General features: G+C 27.6%; 3 protein-coding genes across 4 annotated transcripts in view; 2 read left to right on the top strand and 1 right to left on the bottom strand.

Moving 5' to 3' along the window:
* The window catches only part of LOC132930977 (gamma-aminobutyric acid type B receptor subunit 2-like), a 280,952-nt gene extending 274,092 nt beyond the window's left edge, over positions 1 to 6,860 (top strand). The window contains 4 exon segments of the mRNA XM_060997114.1: positions 3,206 to 3,429; positions 3,431 to 3,619; positions 3,621 to 3,810; positions 6,574 to 6,860. Of these exon segments, the coding sequence (XP_060853097.1) occupies positions 3,206 to 3,429; positions 3,431 to 3,619; positions 3,621 to 3,734 (527 nt within the window). The 3' untranslated portion in view covers positions 3,735 to 3,810; positions 6,574 to 6,860.
* A 3,588-nt stretch (positions 6,861 to 10,448) lies between these two features.
* LOC132929529 (dnaJ homolog subfamily C member 5 homolog) lies at positions 10,449 to 20,991 on the bottom strand. Of its 2 annotated transcripts, XM_060994921.1 has the most exons (6): positions 20,525 to 20,991; positions 16,576 to 16,714; positions 16,220 to 16,372; positions 15,997 to 16,131; positions 13,892 to 13,933; positions 10,449 to 12,024 (listed from the first exon to the last, which is right to left on the bottom strand). In XM_060994921.1, exons 1-6 carry the CDS (start codon positions 20,542 to 20,544, stop codon positions 11,854 to 11,856), a joined length of 660 nt encoding a protein of 219 aa, XP_060850904.1. In that variant the 5' UTR covers positions 20,545 to 20,991; the 3' UTR covers positions 10,449 to 11,853. The 2 variants fall into 2 exon arrangements, with proteins under 2 accessions (XP_060850904.1, XP_060850906.1); XM_060994923.1 differs by lacking the exon at positions 13,892 to 13,933 and having other exon boundaries at positions 20,525 to 20,986.
* Positions 17,748 to 19,281, top strand: LOC132930835 (uncharacterized). Its single transcript, XM_060996908.1, has one exon. The coding sequence runs from the start codon at positions 17,853 to 17,855 to the stop codon at positions 18,525 to 18,527; it is 675 nt and encodes a 224-aa protein (XP_060852891.1). The 5' UTR covers positions 17,748 to 17,852; the 3' UTR covers positions 18,528 to 19,281.
* Positions 20,992 to 21,127: the final 136 nt, after the last annotated feature.

Raw genomic sequence — 21,127 nt, 5'->3', positions numbered from 1 at the left:
AACTATTATAACAGTGACGGATTCAAGAGGGAAGATGAGGGGCCTGGGCCCTCCTTGACAGTTATATTATATTTTTAAGGTCTAACATCAAATCCTAAATATTGTGCTTACAAAATTATATAATATATCATTTATAAAAATATGAAAAATCCCCCTCTAACAAAAAAAAAACCTAAATCCACCACTGCATTATAGGCATCTGCGATGATCGATATGTTACTTATTAATCGTAGTAACATGAGATTGAGCTCTTTCATCCATATTTTTTAATTCGACGTGAAGCATAATATTTAATTTAAACTCATTTTGAGTTTTATACTGTTTATTTTAAATAATATTCTTCTACTGACACAGAACCAACGGGCAGTACACTGATACTTTTTGTCTTTCAATTTGATAGAGCTATAGGTAGTTAAGTACTCTAATATTATTGGAGATGAAAAATCGATGTGTCGTGTTCTCTTTAGCGGTTTACTCAGAATAAGAAAGTTTAAACTGATTTACTTTTTTTTTATATACGTTATTTTTTTTAGGTATGTGGTTTTTGACATTTTCTTCTTTTTTTTTTGTTTCGCAATGACATTTTGTGTGGGATGAAAAAAAAAATACTATTATTTTGACTCAGTGTCTCAGTATCAACATATTTTCACTTTCGAACCCCAACACAGACGTTAATCAGAAAAAACACTATAGTTCGCACATTTGTTTTGTAACAGTAAAGCCGCTTATCGTAAAAGTATAAACTTTCCCCATATAATTCAATTTAAAATCTCATAAAATTATTTGTAAAAATAATAATAAATCTTAGATTAATTTTAAAACATTAATTGTTTTAATACCTAGTTATATAAGTATTTCTAATTTGAATGAGAGAACATTTTTAAAAATAAATTTATTGTATGAAACAAAGATAAACCATGAACTGCAGCAATACATTTTACTTTTTATAACTATAATAAAATAATTAACCATAACTATATAACCTTATAAAGTCATAACTTAAAAGTCACATTATTAGTATTTATTATTTAATAATTATATCAAATTATTATAAGTAGATATTACATTTATAAAAATATTGTATTTTTATTAGTTATTATTTATTATTAATATGGGTAGTAATATGAGTTACTATTTACTAACAAAGGGCAATTTTTTTAAAAACCCGATATTAAAATGAAACTACACAAATAACTATTATTAACACAATCATTCGGTTCCAAAAATCATAACGAATAATAGAGACAAAATTAATAAAATATAATAATTTGCAAAACTATAACAATTCTTGACATTCTTGTACACAAATAAAAATAATTTAGTTACTGACCACAGTTATAAACATTGATAAGTAATTTATAATCAATATTCCCTATATATAAACACTAATCTATCTCGATATATCTGTGTAAAAAATATATGACATAATGAATACAATTTTTAACTTTAAAATATTTCAAATTTAACTTTACATATAATAATATTTACTTGTCTGATCGAATCACTTGTATTGTTTCTCTACGTTATATGTAATCTATATGAAAATTTTAACTATTTGAAACTCATTAAAAAAAATTATCCTACAAAAAACTAAACAAATACCTATTAAACTATGTTTATTTTTTTATTCGACGACTCAAATTGCTTAGTAATTAAGATTTCTGGTCATATTTTTAAGTCTTTTAAGTTTTAAATTGCCAATATTTCTCGTATGTCATAATGTAATAATATGATGTCAGGTCTAGATGTAAAATACTAAATTGAATTTATTACCACGTCAACTTTCACAGATCAATTCGACACAATTGCACACGTATTACTCTATATAGGTAGTTGATTATAAATACTAGTATTTGTATATAATCGTATTAATTATCCATGCCTAATAGATAGTTATAGTTAGGTACACTGTTTGTCAATTTGGTCAAACATTTATGTATGTAAATAATAATAGTGACATTTTCTGGAATATACGCATATTGTTAGCTATAGTCATTATAGCCACTAGCCACCAACGACTGTTGACGCACGTACGTATCACCAACACTGCGATGCGGATGTGCCTCTCATCGATAAACATTTGACAGCGACAAAAATGGACTGAATACAATTAAAACTCTCGAGTTTAATCTTTTGGTGTTTTTAATTTAATTTTCTATCACAAATTCACAATATCTATCAGTAAAGTCTGGTAGTAAAACTGATTCGAAACTAAAGGTACCTATCGATATATTTTATTCACATAACCAAGCTTTTTGAACAATCGATGCTATGGAATATCCGGCCCTAAGTCACTACTATACTAGTTATTGGGAAAAATAAAAATTTGACTTGGCTAGTTTATCATATACTTAATAAACTTAATATTGTATATTTATTATCGTAACGTATTCATTCTAAAAACTATCGAAGTTGACTCTTGTCTGTGGGTTAGGTTGATTCATAGCCAAAGCCTTCGATTTAATCTATTATAATATTATGTTATTTGGCACTTATGGTGGATGCTCTCTGAAGGTCTAGATTTTGTGATTCAATATTTTCCTATCTCGAGTCATGCTTGTAATTTACAAATTAACAGGTATAGCACAATAGGTAAAATATATTAAAGTATTTAGCATGAATGTAATAATAAAAAAAATGTTGCGATCATTTCGAATGTTCTTTGAGAAGTTTGAGAAGTATGCATACCTTTTGGCGTTCGAGTCTATTCACGAAAGGAATAATAAAAAAAGGATTGTTTCTTGAAAGACTCGAGTTCCTCATAAATGCGGACGAGCTAAAACTTTTCTGTTGAGTTGAGACAATACACAATGCATACACACTGATAGCTTAAGTTTATAATTATGTAAAGATAAATAGATTTAAGTGTTAATATTTACCCCGAAATTGAACTTTCACTCTAATATCGTAGCGATATCTATTGTGAAACGTTGAATACATAATATAATGTGTTTCGCTCGCACAAAACGAACAGTGTGCTGCTCGAAGACGGCGTTTTCATTTCGCGTAAAACAACAACGTAAAAGAATAATATGACGAAGGGAAAATTAAAACATTTTGTATAGATTTTAGGTAATAATAACTAATAACACGGCCACGGGATCGTCTGTATAGAAGACAGCGCATGTCCATATGACATTGAACACGTCTGCCGCGTGAACTGAACGGTAATACTAAGACTGCTGTTTTATCTTATTTCCCGTAGAGGATGACAGTTCGTCGTCGCTGAACACGGGCAGTTCCATGCACCGCTCGGTGTCCGAGAAGAGCGGATCCTGCGGCGGCGGCGGAGGCGGCGGGGGCGGGTCGTCGTCGTCGTCGTCACGGAACCGCGGCCCGGGGCTCAGGCGGCCGTCGGCGCCGCACATGCACAGCACGCCCAACGTGTACCACGGCCGGAGGCGCGAGTCCGGTGGCTCGGCGGGCGGCGGGGTCGCCGACGAACGCGGCCGGTCTGCCGCCGACGCTCGGCGGTGCCGGGATGTCCCGGGTGAACACGCTGTCCGAGGGCGAGCTGCTCGACGTGGCCATCCTGCCGATATTCCAAAAGCTTTTGACCGAGAGACGAGCGCACGACTCGCTGTCGTCGTCGTCTTCGCAGCACCACCACCACCACCACCCGCCACCCACACAACGCTCACCCGCAGCAGCATCCACCGCACCACCACAACAGGGCGTCGATCGCGTCGTGTCCCAACATCGCGGTCAAGTGCGACATCGTCGAGTACCTCTAATCGTTGCGGCGCGCCCCGCGTTGTCTCTGCCGGTGCCGTCGCCGCCAAAACGGATTTGAACGCTACGACGATGTAGGTGAGTCGAACGGATGATAATATTATATATTGTGTCGTTATGCGGTCACAGCTCGCACGAATCATAATGATTTGTGGACGATTATACGCATAGGTTACCTGCTCGTATAAACACGTGCGGAACGATTTTTTTTTTTTACTATAACGGGGGCAATATCGGAATACACTGAACGGCTTCGGGCGGTGATTTTTTCACGATTTGAAGAGTACACTGCGGATATTATAATATATAGGACACGGATAACGTTTTAATAGGGTTATGCGATTTGCTGCACACTGAGAAATAGTCTAAGTGATATAATATTTTCAATTCATATTTCTCGTGAAATAGAAATCATTCATTTTTACAAATACCAAGATACCGTAGGTATTATATTATATCTCCATTTTTACCCACGATGATAAATTATCGAGTGTCGTGTTCAGGACACGCCGATTGCCAGGAGTCTACCTACTTAACGGTTTGGGAACATTTTTACCTAAATAATATACTGTCGTTGTCATAATTCCACACTGATTTTGATACATGAATTATATCCAATGAATTAATTCGTTAACACAATTTTTTTTTACAAGTTGGTATCCAAAGGTTCTAAAAATGAATTAATTTCACTAGGGTTTTCAATCTGTTGGTAATGAATAATGATCGACCACATTTAATAATTAGTATCCTAACCCAATACTAATATTAAATCAACTAACGCGGTGTTTAAAGGATATTGCGAACAACTCCGGTATAATATTATTGGTTATTTCCAAAATATTTTGCGAACACCCGACATAATTATCATACATTGTAAGGTCCAATATCTCCTGAAACATATACATAATATGAAAAAATCCCGTTACAAAGAGTTTAGTATACTATAGTAGTATAGGTACAGGGGCTCCACAAGTGGGACTAATAGACCTTGAGTACAGGGGCCCGGCTATTTTAAGAGCTCGCGAGTCCATTGAAATTTATTTGTAATTTTTATAAAGTTTTATAAAGGGCCCGGAAAAACATTTCGTAAGGTGGCCCGATATTGTATGTGGAGTACCTGGTAGTATAGTCACTTAATTAACATAATAGCTCATCTATTAATAGTTTTTCTAAATTTATTAATTCTTATTCTATATTTATTTTAAATTTTCTCCAATATAAGCATAAAATACGATAATATACCTCTATATATAAATAAATATTTATATAGATTAATATTGTTCATAGTGTACTTTATTTTCATGTTACTAATTAATTTAAATAACCAATTAACTACCTGAAAAGATGAAAATATTCACGTATTGTCTTGTCCACAGAAACAAAAACTTTAAGGCCATCAAATTTTCTTCAAAAAACTTTAACAATATTTATATATGTATAGTATATAATGCATACAATTAATGTTCTTAAATACTGAATTGTAAATAGCATATATCATAGAGGACAAGTCGGAGAAAAGGTACCTATAGGCTATAGTCTATTCCTTTAGGCTATAAGCAACCAACTTTGGTCGCCATTTACATAACATGATATCTACATGATGCTATATTTATATATTTTTGAAAATGATTCACGCATCTCCCAACAAAAAAAAAGGTAAAACTGAATTGTTCGGGGGATAAAAAGAACTTAAGACAGACAGATTTACGATGTAGGTAGTAGGTACCTTGTTTGGTCTATTGTGTACTTTTACAGTAAACTTTATAAAAATTTCACACGATCACTATTGAACACCACAGCCGCAGCCATCAGTGCTGTCTCGATGATTTTTATTTATGTACTCCAATAGTACCTACTACCTACCCATACGTGCACCTTCGTCAAAATTCTCTTCGATCAGCCAGTACTACCTATTATGTGAAATTACGATGGTTTTTAAAATGCTTTAAAATCCTGTTTATTATAATTTAACACATTGGGTGGTAAATAATAATGTATAATGAATAAACAATTTTTGTACGCCTAGCCTTCAAAGGCCTCTGTATAAAGGTGCAGTGGTACCTATACTTATTTGATATAATTTATAATAAATATTGATAATTAATAAATTATATACGTATATGTATATATATATGACATTTTTTTAACCATATTCATTTACGTATATTTAAAAAAATACAAAAGGGAATACCCCCAGATATACGCGCAACGTATCATGTATTAATATACATAGATCGAACATTTTGGTCAAGATCTATACTATATAACTCAACGCCCGACGGTTGTCCACGTAGACATGATTAACACGTTTTCCAAGCTATGATTTTATCGATGCCATTTAATATTAAACTAAAAAGTTAGAGCCAAAACTAAAAACGAATGTATACCATATACATCACTGTATAGCGTAGTAATGGATGGAAATGGGGAAAATTGGAAATTTCTTATCAGCGCTTTCTCGGTAGAAAATGTGTCAAAGGTAATAACGTTAAAAGTCAAAACATAATTAAAAATTTAAAAACTCTCTTTCTATGTCTTCTTTTTTTTTTATATATAACCAAAAAAGTGGGATTGGAGTTTCTATACACCTCGCAGTAGTGTGTACAAGGTATATCTGTGATACATTGTGCATTTTCGCACCTACTCGGCGGATAAATTTAAAATCAAATAAAAATATTGGACTATAATCTTACAATACAATATTATTACAACGAGTATAATGGTGTATTAAAGTGTTTTTAATTCATGCAAGCATATTATATAATAAAATAATGAATATTTTTCTATTACGTGATCACGTCGTGGGTTTAATAGTAAAATGCGTATTGTTATTATTTTCAGAAGACAAATCATACATTACGGGACCAAGAAACGACGACGTTCCAACGCCACGCACGCTCGAGGCCGTTTAAATCGTATTATAATTATTATTATTGTTATATATTTTTTTTCTATTCTATTTGTTTTGTGTTTTGTGTAAATTACATTTTTTAGAGAGAAAAAACATAAAGTAAACGAGTACTATCGATGTAGATACGAGAAAAAATGTTATGTAGTTCCTTAGTTTCGTTATTTACATTATGATATTGTTTTTGTCAATTAAATAAATTAAATTGTTTCTCGTGTTACTTAGTCATAATGTATATTATCAATATAATATATATATAAACCTATATATTATAATATTTTATATAAAAGTGTATGCGCGCAGATTGAACGGAAAAAAACAATATTATTCGTATCAGAATGAAAAAAGCAATTTTGGGACAATCGTTTACTACTTCTACTTCTATTGATACATTTTTTTGTTTTGTTTTTTTAATTGCATGGCCACAATAAATTATTTAATAAATCAAAAAATCAATACATTTATAAGACTATTGCGTCTGAACTTCGTCAATACCGATTAGCTCTCGGTATAGACTGAACAGTGAACATATATTTAAGTAAATCGATGTATTATATATTTAATTGTTCGAACATATCTTAACAGATCTTGAACTAGTAAAAGTTATAAAGCTTGGTGGGCGAGCATGGGCGTGTAACGTCCCCTCTTCACCGGGCCTACGGACCCTACAGGTTTAAGTTTTGTTTATATTAACGAGGTCTCGGGGACTCAACCTCGGTGTGTAATATTAATACTTAGATCAGGGTTACCTTATTGAAGTAAAGCACATAAGTATATAATGTATAAATTATGTGTATTATTATCATAGGCGTAATTTGATCTAACTTACATTATAAATTGTGGTGCATAATATAACCTTATTTTTTTCTCAGTTTCTGATTTCATATAATATTTTTTTAATTTTCATCGTGTGGACTTGTAACGTTTATATTTATAAGACTATAAAAATTGATAATTCTAGTGCAGTAACCCCGTCCTCCTGCAGGATATGCCACTGTTGTGCACGACCTGCGAATGAGGCCTAGACACGCCTATGATTATTATTATGGTAGAATTATTAGAATTATTATGTAAAAGTATAGGTAATAGTTATTATACTGGCATATATATATATATATATAAATGTGTTAGATGGTTTACCGATCCGGGTGGGTGTTGACGTGCCGTGAGTGTGGATAGTTGAGGTGGCCGTACGGATCGTCGCGGAGTCGTCGTTACTGTAGTTGTCTTCTTCTCCGTGTCGCACAATCCTGTCAAACACCGCATCGGTCATAATTATATACACCGCCGCCGTGTGCCTAAAGCCCTTGGTCAGCAGTCAGCTGCGTTCGCAATTCCTCACACTCAGCATATTAGGCAGCGTGCGCCCTACTTAAGGAATAATGTACGATGCCGATAGACGGCAATCGTTACAGGCGCCCTCAGGAAACTTATCAGGGATGGGCATAATGAAATCAAACACCAAAAAATACATTTAAAAAAGTTTATTCCTTGTATACTACAAAATGTGTTAGAATTATATGAAATCAAATATCAACCACACGCATTAAAGTAAAAATATCGATGAAATGTTTATAAATTAAAATAAAAGTTAAAATGTTCAACATTCTATTTGAATTCCAGGGGGGGGGCAAATGCCCGTCTTGCCCCCTCCGGGCGTCCATGTGGGCGGGTATACTTATTGATCTGTGTATGCTGTTCAGGTAAGTACCTGAATGTACTATTCATATATGTACCTACTAGTGCCTACATAACAAATATTGTTTAATTAATAAGGTAATAATTATAACAATAATAATATATGTTTATGTGCCATTGTGTGTAAGAGTACTAAATAATAATTTTTATGATCACTTACAATATTTTTGGGATAAAATAATTGTAAGTAAATAATTTAAAATGATTCATGATTAATTTTAGTTATTCAGTGCGTCTATGGCTGCAGGAATTCAGTTCTATAAAAATAAAAACTATTTAGGATTTGAAAATTGTGAAGAGACTATCAAATTCACTTTAATAATGAATAGTGTGTACTATGTAGTAGGTATACCTAACCGCGGTAATAACTATAATTATATCACAGTTATTATTATAACTAAAATATGATATTTTATTATTTATATGTTAAAAAAAGTGTTACATAATTATTGAAATAAAAATGTATTGTTTAATTTATAATTAGGGAAGTAAATGTGTAATGTGAGCTGTTTATTATTCTGTTGGCCAGGCTAAAGGTATGCTTACATACATACCTAAAATTTATCAAGACCCAATTTGGCTGACTATAATTTTTTAGCGCCGGGCAAAAATTATTCTTTTTTTTTATATATAATTGGTCTCAAGCGTCGGCATCTATCATCTATGACCATAAGTTCTAGTAGGTGTATTAAGTATATGTTATTTTTTAGGATTGCAACGCAGTTAAATTAACGTATTTCAAAAAATGAACAAATTTTTGACATAATTAACGTATTTGACTATACAAATGCTGACTTTCTTCATGAAGAATGTGTTACTGTTAATGAAGTTCATAGACCACTATAGAGGTTTTCAAATTAATTCTTTAGCCTGCCATCGGCATTTTCTTTAATTAAGGCAACATTAGAACTAAAAAACAAGTCCCAACTAAAATAAGAATTAATATTAAATATTTTTTTTTAATCTACCACTTGCATTTCCTTAAACAATAAAAATATTGTATGTAATAATGCTAACAATACCTACCAGTGACAACTGCATCAAATAAGCGCTTCTTTTTTTGACTGAAAAGGATAAAAATTTCAAGAACATCAATCGGAGATAAAAGATTAAACGATTTAATGGTTCTTAGAGCTTAAATTGAAGTAGCAAAACAAATAAATTTGAATGATGCAGTTGATGATTTTGCAAAAATGAAAAACAGAAGATACCCACTGATCACAATACCAATAGTAAACATACTATAAATTATTTTTATTGAATATGTATTATTATGTTATTATTTAAATTAAATAATTAAAAAATAAAATATTATTTGGTTTATATTAAATAACTTATGTGATTCAAAATTTCAGGATTTTTTTTATTTTCCATACTGTCTATAAAATATAAATAATTAAATTTAAAATAAAATAGTGTAGGTAGGTAGGTATTAACTTGGGATTATTAGGTATGTATACAATATTGATATTATATTAAATCATTATATTGATGAAGAATTACATTTTTATTATAACTATAGTATATATTTATTTGGCCTGCTTTGTTGTTAGCATACATTTCAAAAAGTTGAAATGACGCCCCTGTGGGTGTGTGGGAGGCTTAGCCAACCCATATAACTATAAAAACGTATACTCCACACCCCATGAAAAAGTATCAATTACACCACTATGCCTATCAGTTTATTAGACTTGAGGTATATTTACTTACTAATAACTTTTATCAATTGTGTTCATGGCACATTGATCTCTATCATTTTAACCAACAAATTTATGATTTTATACTTTACATATTACATTTAACAAAAAACTTAAGATATGATAAACTAAAATGTATTGTATTTTATAATTTATTTATTATATTTCACATAAAAAATAATAATAGTAAAATAGTAGTATAGTAGAACACACCAATCTAACTTATTTTTTTTAAGTAGATAAAAATCAAAATAAGATGTCTACACCTATTTTAGAATATTTGTATTTTGCTTGTTCAGTAAAGATTATTTTCATTAGATGAAAGTAGCTTATAAATTACATATAAAATAATAGCATGATTATAGGTGCACTAAAGAGATATACGAGTAAAAATTTAAAAAATAACAATAATCTGTAAAGAATATAATATTGTTATTATTGTTTAGAAATAGTAGTAGATGATATTAAAGTACAAAATAAAAAAATGATTAACTTAAAACTGTCTATACCAAACTAATGCTGCACATGAAAAATTCAAATAATTTCTGCAAGGTAATACATTAATAATATTTAACAAATGTAGTTCTGTTATTTACACAATATGTATTCCTGGAGGAGATTCAAAAATCTTAAACAACTTAAATATTATAAACAAAAAATGAAAAATTCTCTATTAAATAACACAAGTCACAGAATATTAATGTATAAATGAAATAATTATATTTTAAAACAGAGTATCTATGAACAAAAAAAAAATATACAAGATAATGTTATCTCTAATATATCTCACTTTGTTTATATAGAATCAGTAGAATAATTAATATTGGCTATCACTAATTATTTTCTTTGTGTAAACAAAACTTTAAAAAATAATTATAAAAATAATAATTAACATAAAAAATCAGAACGAATTGTTCACGAACACAGGTTTTTTCTTTAACAAGTAGCAAATACAATAATAAACAAAATATGTAAAACTGAATAGATTATTATTGTATCATATTAAAATGATTAATGAATAATTGTATAATTATAAGCTATGAATAATGTTAATGATTAAAATGTAATTATACATTTAAAATAGGTATTTCTTAATATCAAATTAGGCTAGATTAAAATAGAATAAATCACATGCCAAAAAACATTAAAATAAAAAAAATCTAAATTATTATAAATGACTTGATGTATTTGTGACTAATATCTATTATGTATATATATATTAGAACTAATATAAAGTATTAACCAAATTGCCCTGTTAGGATAAGTTGTTCAACATTGTATAAATATTCACAAAGTATAATAAAAACAAATTTAATTTAGTTGTGTGTGTGTATATTGGAAATTCAGTCGATAAGTGTAAGTTTGTTTTCTTTTATTTGTAATGAATAAAACAAATTTCTACATAGTTCAAATCATATAATTGATTTAATTAAAGCAGTTATATTATTTTTTTATAAGAATCTATATAAAAGAATTAAAAAAAAAAAACTGGCACATTTTGAAACAGGTTTACATAATAATATTATATTTATTTAGTTATTAACTATGCATAATTAAATACATGTAAAAGCTATAGGAGAAAAACACACAAGGAAAATTTATACGTACACACTTATTGGTAGTACATTTTTATACAACTAATCAAAATATTAAAATCATCTTGAAATTTAAAAATGTGATTAATGAATATGAAAAAATTGATTTATTGTAATGCTCTGTGAAAAAAATCCACCGGAAAACAGTAATTGAAGACAATTACTCTGTCATACTTGAGAATTATGTGTCTGAAGGGACGGGCTTTAATGACTCAAAGAAAATTTATTTGCTTGCAGAGTACTTTGTAGGAGTACCATCTGGATTCAGTGCAGTAGTCTCGTTGGCTGAAGGCGGTGGCGGCATGGCAAACGCGTTACTATGCTGTGCTGCACCTCCAGTAGCATTGTTTGTAGAAGATGGTTGATTCACTATAACATCATCTTCACTATCCTCCTAAATAATAAGCATATGTTATACATGAATATAATTTATGAGTAATTGTTATTGTATTCAATAATCATTAACAGTGGTGTCGATCCTATATCAATGGGTAGGTAGAATGCAAATGGGTGGCTCATATAAACCTATAGAAGTATTATAATAAAATATTTATAATAATAATAAAGCATTTATATTAGTAATATGTATTGCCTAACTTTAGTAAGAGAATGGATGATATTTTATAAATATTTATTCATGCAATTTTTTGTCTTGAGTATTTCAAATGAAATCGGCACCACTGTTTAATACCTAAATGTAAAAAATTATAATGACATTTTTTTATTAATTTGTCATGGTATACATACATTAGTAATTAGCTTAAAACAAAATTAGTATTTAAAAAATTCATTTAAAATAAAGTATAGGTACTCATTTATTTTTTTGTTTAACTTATTTTATATAAATAGCATATTTTTAACATTGTTGGTAAGCAAGCAAACAATGCATTTATATATTTACTAAGTAACCATATCCCAATTAAAACTAAAAATTAAACAAATTATTATTTTATAAATTTCCATATTAATATAAAGTATTAATTTATGGTAGAAAAAATAGTTAGTGCCAATTTTGTAGGTTAAAATTTATCAGATGAAATGTTAATATTGCTAAGTTATTTCATTCCAAAACTTCTTTATCACCACAAATTACTTATAAATAACATATTATACAATATATTTTTATGTTATTATAGAGGAATATTAGTATTTAGCATAACAATGTAAATAATTATCATATTAATTCATAATTATTTAAATAAAATCATTATGGGTTAGTATGAAAACTAAATTTAAAAAAAGTGGTAAGTAGAAAACTGCTATGCTGTACGGTAGTTTTTCGAATATATCGTATCATAGGAATATTTCAATTTAATGTATGTATTAAATTTTAATTCAATAATAAATCATTATACACAAAAAATAACTTTGAGCGAATATAATCTATCAGCCTATATTATATGGAATATTTATATTGCTATTAAAATAGTTTAATTTATTTTACAATGAGGTAGATAGAATTAAGTTTTGCCAAAAATCTATTATTTAATAATATATTAAAAATGTTATTTTATGTATATAGTATTATAACCGTGAACATTTTAAGTATCTCCCATTATTCATTTTAAGTTACGTAGAAAAAAATAAAATTAATTTTGTTGAATACTGGTTTTTGCAAAAAAATTCTTGTTTTTTATTTTATCGTTTATTTAAAAAAGTACTGACCCCTCCAAAGTACCAATAAAATCCAATAAACAACCATAAACCAGCCCTAAAGTTAATAATCAAAACATTTTAATTGCCACAAAAAGTGATGATAGACAAAAAAGAACAGATTAATACATTCATTGCTCCACTCAAAATCTAAAACACATAGAATAACATATTTAAATAGTATTAATAATTTTATAATAAATGAGATAAAATTCCATTAGTTTAAGAAAGTGCAGTTCAAATTTTATTATAGGTGAGCTGTTCTAATAATATAAATTTGTATGGTATTCTAACACCTAATCATCTTCAATATTAGTAATATAATTATTTATTTTAAATTAGTAATTAGAAAAAGCTATTAGTTACTATTTTTTATAATTTTTTTTTCTATATGCAACTTTTATAAAATATATGAATAAAACTAACTACAAGTAGTTTCAATTTGTAATGAAATATAAATTTATTGGCGATATAATGATACTAACTAAATAATTATAAAATATGTTTTAACTAATATTACTATTAGTACATGGTACATAGTATACTAAAATTACATAATATATAAACATTTATTTGTTGTTTTAAATAACAAATTATACAAAAATTACCTTTTTATGTATACCATCTATATTTGAATTTGCTCCATCGTTCTACAAAATAAAACACCGAAAACAAGCAAACATTAAATGCAAAAAATGGGACCAATGATATTCAAAAATAATAAAACTACATGATATGTAGTCAACTATATGTCAAATAACAATTAATTTAAATACAAATATTATAGTATTTTAAAGACGTATTGTTAGCATGCAACTAATGGTATGGCAATAAAAATGTAGATATATTTTAACAGAACTAAAATCTTAAGCTTTAATAGAAATGTGTCAGGTTCAGATATATATTATACTATGATAGAATGGAAAATTCTAAAATTAACAACTTATTTTTATTATTATTCAGTGCAGTATATAGTATTATAGTCAGGTAAATTAAAACATCTACTAATTTATTATTAAAATAAATTACAAATACGAATAGTGTTAAATGTCAACATCTTAAATTTGTAATTATCTCAAATAATTTATATATAAATAGAAGAATAGTGATACAAGTAAAAATTAAATAACTATTTCACTGCATTCAAATATTTACATAATGTGTTTAAGAAGAAACTGCACCACAAGTATTGTCTCTGATATCCATATATGTAACTAAGTAAATCTATATACCATATTCAACTACTATTTATTTATAATAAATATTAATGTACAATTATGTATTATCAAATTTGTATAGAAGAGAATGTAAACTACCTGAGCAATTTTTTTTTTTTTTTAATTAATATAACTTTTTGTTTTAATATAAATATTGGAAAAAAAATGCTTTGCTATGGCACAACTTAAACTATACTCTTTTACAAATTAAATACTATTTAAAATTTTCTCTAATATTAATTATAAATATTAACTGTAAAATGAATATAGATTTACTATGCTTAAGACAAAAAAATACAAACGTTTTTTTAAATGCGTTTTCTTAAATTTTTTAACATTCAACAATACAATACTTGGTGAAAAAATATGAGTTTTTTGATGATATGGTAGTTTATTAAAAATGATTACTGTGTATTCATACTTCCACATTATACACAGTATGGATATTTTAAAAGATATTCAAGTATCTACATACCTTGTTATTATTAGTAAACTGTTAAAGTCTCGTTAAAAATGCATTTTTCTATTCATTAATATTATTGAGAATAATAATAATAATTTTTAATTAAGTGTACCAAAAAATTATAACAAATATAGTACCACTTACCAGTAAGTACACTTAGATAAACTAATTTAGTTTCCAAAGTTGATAGATTGTCCCCAAAACGTATTTTTACTCATATACTGTACATAACAGTATTTGTTTTTTAAATCATTATGGAATATTATGATAGACATTAGGAATAAAATTTTATTCTAAATTAGTGAATTAAAATTGCTTAAATTTTTTTTTACTATTAAGTATAATTTTTTAACTTAACAATAATTACTTTTCAGTTGTAAATCAACATATTCTTGTTCACAAAACAAATAAATCCTATTTGACATTCTATAAAAAAATCTCGAAAAACCGATCACAGGCTACAAGGTAGTAAAATTATAATTGTTTAAATAAGTTTGTTTCAATATCTATTAAACTTGCAACCATTTTATAAACTATTCATGATAAAAAACATTTTTAGAATGATATGAAATTAATATTCATTTAGTAATTCAAAATGTAATACATTGTTGTACATTATGTTATTTATTCACTAGTAATAGTACTATATTGTATCTATTGTCAAATTGTGATTTATACAATAATATTAAATATTGTGATAAGATAAAATGAAATTTACTTGTTCAATGTTATGAATTTGTAATTTTATCATAAAACCTAACCAACTACTGTAATATAATATTTATTCCAATTATTGATTTAATTTATAGACAATTAATTTTTATAAGTTCCATCAAAACTATTGAAATATTTAATACAAATGATCTAATTTTATTAGGTATAAATTTTTTTTTTTTTATTGTTATAGAACATGCTTACAAGTGCCCTTAGCCAAATAAAACAAACCTGGAACCTGGGTTTATTGTTAACATTTCCAAAACTGACTGCATGCGAATATCAATAATAAAACATTTTAATGATTTTGAATACTTACATGTAAATTTGTATAATTTGCTTGTTGATCTTCAGGTACATTTGGCTTAAACTTTCCAAAACAGAAATTACAACAACAACAACAACAGAAACAACAGCAACATCCAGTAACTATACAAGATCCAATTATTAAAGCCTGAAAAATAATAATTGAAAATTAGAGAGATGTTATACAATATCATAAATGTATATGACAAAAATAACAAAAATTAATATTCACATACCTTGCACCATTTTGAAGTGACAAAGAAATAAGCATTGACATTCTCCTCGCCAAACTGCTCCGCAATATACAATCCAAGAGAACCATAATTGTCGTATATATTACGTTTGCTTGGATCCGTCAATATTCTATACGCCTTATTGATTTCTTTGAACTAAAGACAAAAATAAATTTACTTTCATTATGTATCACAAAAATAAAATTTGGTTATTAAATCTAATTATTATATTTTTTATAGGATAAATATTTTTGTATTAATGTGCGTATAATAATGTATATAAAAAATATATATATACTATCAATAATTCGATAAAAATAAAATTCAAAATTCAATTCAATTCAAAACAAGTAACATACCTTTTCTTCTGCTTCTGGGTTACCAGTATTCTTATCTGGATGAAATTTTAATGCAAGTTTTCGATAAGTTTTCTTAATTTCTTCTGTTTCTGCTGTTTTTGCTAAACTCAGGGTAACATAAAGAGAATCTCCAGACGTTCTAAACAAAATTAAAAATTAATAGTTTAAATCATTATTGTTTAAGTAAAGTTGTGTCTTAAAGTGATTGACTTATTATAATTCCGCAAGAATATAAGAACTACAAAATATTTTTAATAAATATAATCATTAATTATTTTTTTCAATTTTTCTTATTAAATTTTTCAATTAAAATTAATAATAATTAATAACCTACTTACTATAATATTACATTTTAAAATACAATTTAATATATAATAATAGAAATTAGATATAAGAGACTGAAAAGACTGATAAAAACCATTATTTTTAAAGTATATCAAAAACTAGAACAGTTTTTTTTAACCTGTGGTATTTAAATTAAAGCATTTATTCAGATTTAATCATATGACTTTTTAAAAAACATAAGAAAATGAAAAAATCGCTCTCTAAAAAATAATCTACATCTATTTCTCTACCTGGACAAATTATAAAAGTTAATAAGTACCTATATTTTAATTTATTGTTTTTACTCAGAATCAGTATCTTTTCCAACTTTAAAAATACATTTACTTAAATGATGAATTAATAATTATAAACAATAATTAATAAACATAAGATAATCTAATAAATGCTGAATAAGAACTAAATTTTGCTTTAAAATAACTATAGAAATAATCTTTAATAAGAAATGAAATAATAGTTCTTATAATGATAATATTGCTGAATTTGTAATATGAATGATAATTGATTACCATAAATAATACAACTGCCAATATTTATTATTATATAATATAATAATAATAATTATTATTATTATTATTATTTTGATATTAATCAAGTACTAAACAAATATTTTTTGTTCATTCTAGTGATAAATAATAGCATAAAATATATTATAGATAAAAATGTATTCACTATTAAAAAACTTGCGTCCATGAGGGGAGTGCCCCTCTGCCCACTTATATCATGGCTTATAAGTAACCAACATATTTCAAAAAATTAATAGGTTTACATTGGAAGGGATTAAAAATATCTTTGTTCAGCATGAACGTTAACATCAGTCATATTATTTAATAATCATTTTACAAGAGATGAATTTAATATAACACATCCTGTCTCGTGAACTATAGCTAGTATTCATTTGAATGAATACAAACCTTAAAGTTAAAAGGAATTAAATGTTCGGAATAAATTTAAAAATGATTTTAAATATATGTTTTTTTAACTTATTTTTCAATATATTACTTATTGCAGCAGCAGATAAAAAAAATAGCATAAATGCATTTTTTGATGCTTTATTGAGTGACAACAGCCATGAAAATCGATACAAAGCTTTGCTGCAAACAGGAATACATGATTTTTCAGTTGGATTGTTTGATGGATCTGGTGGTCGCATTGATAAAATATCAAATATTCAGCGAACTGGTAATGTTATTGTGCACCCAGGAAAAGAGGAAACTTGGATAGAAATGTCTTTCACTATACAACATCTAGACGTAATTTGGGATGATTCAACTTGTTTTGGAATTAAGTGTCAACTTTGGGCTACTATGTTAAACAATAAATTTGATGTGAAAATGGCTGTAAGACCAATCAACTGTTTAGTGTCATACAATATTAATTTAAATACTGTCGGAACAATGGAAGTGAGTGTCTCAGAATTACCTAAATATATGCCAAGTTTTTTATTTAATGGAGCATTATACATAGTAGAGGTGTTTTTTAAAGGGCCTCTAATGGAAAGTGTCAAACATCGTATAAACCATAGTGTTATACATGATTTTATAGATAAAAATCAAATAAATCAAATATGTATAGCTGTCAATGAAACAATCTACTCCAAAATGGATTAAATTTTATGTTACCAAACATTAAATACATTATTTACCTACTATTATATTTTATTCAAAAAATTGAAAAAACAAACATAAAATAATATCACATTGGAATTTTTATTTCTTACTCAAGTAGGAGGTACTAATATTAAGATTAGAATTAAGTAATAAAATTATTTTTATTAGGTATAGTGTATGTAATAAATTATATTTATTCTTTATTTGTTAATTATTTTTAATAATTCTAGAAATTAATTACTTTTCTGCTGTAAAGTTTATCAGTAAAGATAAAACTAGACCAAATTATTTATGACTAATATTCATCTTAGTATATTTAAAATACAATAAAATATATAACAAACATTTTTATTTAATTTATATGTATCAACTTAAGACCATGTAAAATAGGTAATATCATGATTCATGATGCTTACCAAACACCAAGAATAGGAGTTATTAAAGACAAGAATATTGCCTTTAATTGTTTTCAACAATGTTATACTTATACCTATAATATTATCAGTATATTGTAAATGAGTCCTGAATAAGAAAAAAAAATATAATAAATCAATCAAGCCAGATATAAATGAAAAATATACAAATTGAGTCCATTAGTTGGGAAACTAAATACTAATCGAGTCAGTCCTAGGAGATTTATTGAGTAAAGTATAAAATCAATTTTATAAATACATACAGATAACTTGAAAAAAATTTGTGATCTCATGCCTTTTTACAGATAAAAGTTATAAAATATAAAATATATATAAAAGTATTTTTGATTGTATTTGTTGAATCACACATCAATCTAATCAAAATTAACATGAAAAAATATTTATATTCTTAATCATACTTGAAGAATTGTGGCAAGCAATGCTAACAATCTAACTAGGTATGTAAAAAAGGAAAGAAAGATATATTTTTTTTAATGTGATGGAAATTCAGTATTTAAACATGGACTCAATTAATATGTATCTAAAAACAATGTCTGTGATTTTGAAATTGGTGTTTATACTTTGTTAAATATCTTTAAAAAATATTTTTAATAATAACACTTTAGGAAAAAGATTTAAAATACTATTTTCTTTATTAGAAAATTTACAATCTGTATTTACAAAACACAATAAGTAAATCTGAAGACATGTACACATATATAACTAAATTAATTTGATAAGGAAGGATCCATTGATACACTTCAGAACTTGATTTTATTTAAATAAAGAGATCACTGGGCTAGTGTGTTTGACAATGAGGGGGGGGTTATTGGGAAGAGGATACTGAACACTAATATTAAGTAAACTTCTTGTTTTTAGGTAAATATTTAAAATTAAATACGGTAACCATATGTAGGTAAATAATACTTTAAAGCTAATATAATACTATGTAGATAGATTCACAGTACATAGTGCCATATGACATTAAATATAATATTCAACTTGTAAGCTAACGTGTTACCAAGATTTTATTGCCTACTTAATAAATAAGAAAAAACAATACAACCCAATGAACGTTTAAATTGCAAAAACAACAGTATCAAATGCTAATAATAATTTAGTTTATATAAATATAAATTACCAAGGGTAATCAGGAAATTGCTAATTACATGCAATAGATTTTGTATTGATTTAATGGGTAAACTATTTTTGGGGGAAAATCTAATTCTGTTTCTGTGAAAACACTGAAATCATTTAACTATTCTTCTCCGTTTCACCACAAATCAACAAATGGCACACTGTTGAAACCTAGTTTGAATACTATCAACTGAACAGATAAATGGATTTGAGTGTACAACAAAAACTGAAACCATTCTCGTGACACATCTGTCATCGGCCACTGACAGCTGTAAGTTAAGGCGAATTGTCATGTGCAACGGTGTTTTAATATTCGCACAATCAATACCCATTACAGGAGGCTTTTTATCGTAAATTCGTAAAATATCAATCGTAGGCTCCACACCACATACACGGCAATATATAATTGGTGCGCTATATTTTATATTATTTTATCAATATACTCACGACAACTTCCTCTTGTCCATTTCGGCGGCGGCGGATAATACACGCGATAAATCGTCGGTAAATGGTAATGAAAACTGCGAAACGCCTTATGTCCTTATCAATACGTTCACGGAACCGTAGGTGGACAAGGATACTGGCGCTAAACGTTGTAGTCTAATTTTCCAGTATCATACACGACAGTACATACTGAGGTAGCAGTTGTGCGCGCGCGCGAGTAACGACTAACGGATAACGATAGAATTATTGAAGACTGCGAGCAATGAGATACTTTACCGTAGCGAAAACAACGTTAAGACGATTACGAATATTAATTACAAGTGACACTGACACGACAAAATAACTGATGTATCATATTATTATTTTATTAATATAATACGTAAATGTAGGTAGATATACTTATATAATATAATATGTTAATAATATTATATATTTATTATAATAAATATCAATACAATACTACAGTTTATAATATACCTATAGGTATATATTTTATCTACTGGAATTGATCGCGATGATGGGCGATGGCGGCCGGCGGGCGGTTGCGTTTTTCCAAAGTTGCGCACGCGCGTCGAAACAGTGTGACCGACATCCTCGACTTTCTGA

The sequence above is a fragment of the Rhopalosiphum padi genome, chromosome 4, assembly GCF_020882245.1.
Source record: "Rhopalosiphum padi isolate XX-2018 chromosome 4, ASM2088224v1, whole genome shotgun sequence".
Lineage (NCBI taxonomy): Eukaryota > Metazoa > Arthropoda > Insecta > Hemiptera > Aphididae > Rhopalosiphum > Rhopalosiphum padi.
The sequence above is the reverse complement of the archived record's forward strand: the minus strand, read 5'-3'. Positions and strand labels throughout refer to the sequence as shown.

Bases quoted from the DNA above. Each gene is read 5' to 3' on its own strand.
- LOC132929529 (XM_060994921.1), bottom strand. From the start codon at position 20,544: ATGGACAAGAGGAAGTTGTC. The intron at 16,715-20,524 runs GTGAGTATATTG...AATTTTGTTTAG, and splicing joins ATGGACAAGAGGAAGTTGTC to AACGTCTGGAGATTCTCTTT. The intron at 13,934-15,996 runs GTAAGTATTCAA...TTTATTTTGTAG, and splicing joins CAAATTATACAAATTTACAT to AACGATGGAGCAAATTCAAA.
- LOC132930835 (XM_060996908.1), top strand. From the start codon at position 17,853: ATGTTCGGAATAAATTTAAAAATGATTTTAAATATATGTTTTTTTAAC.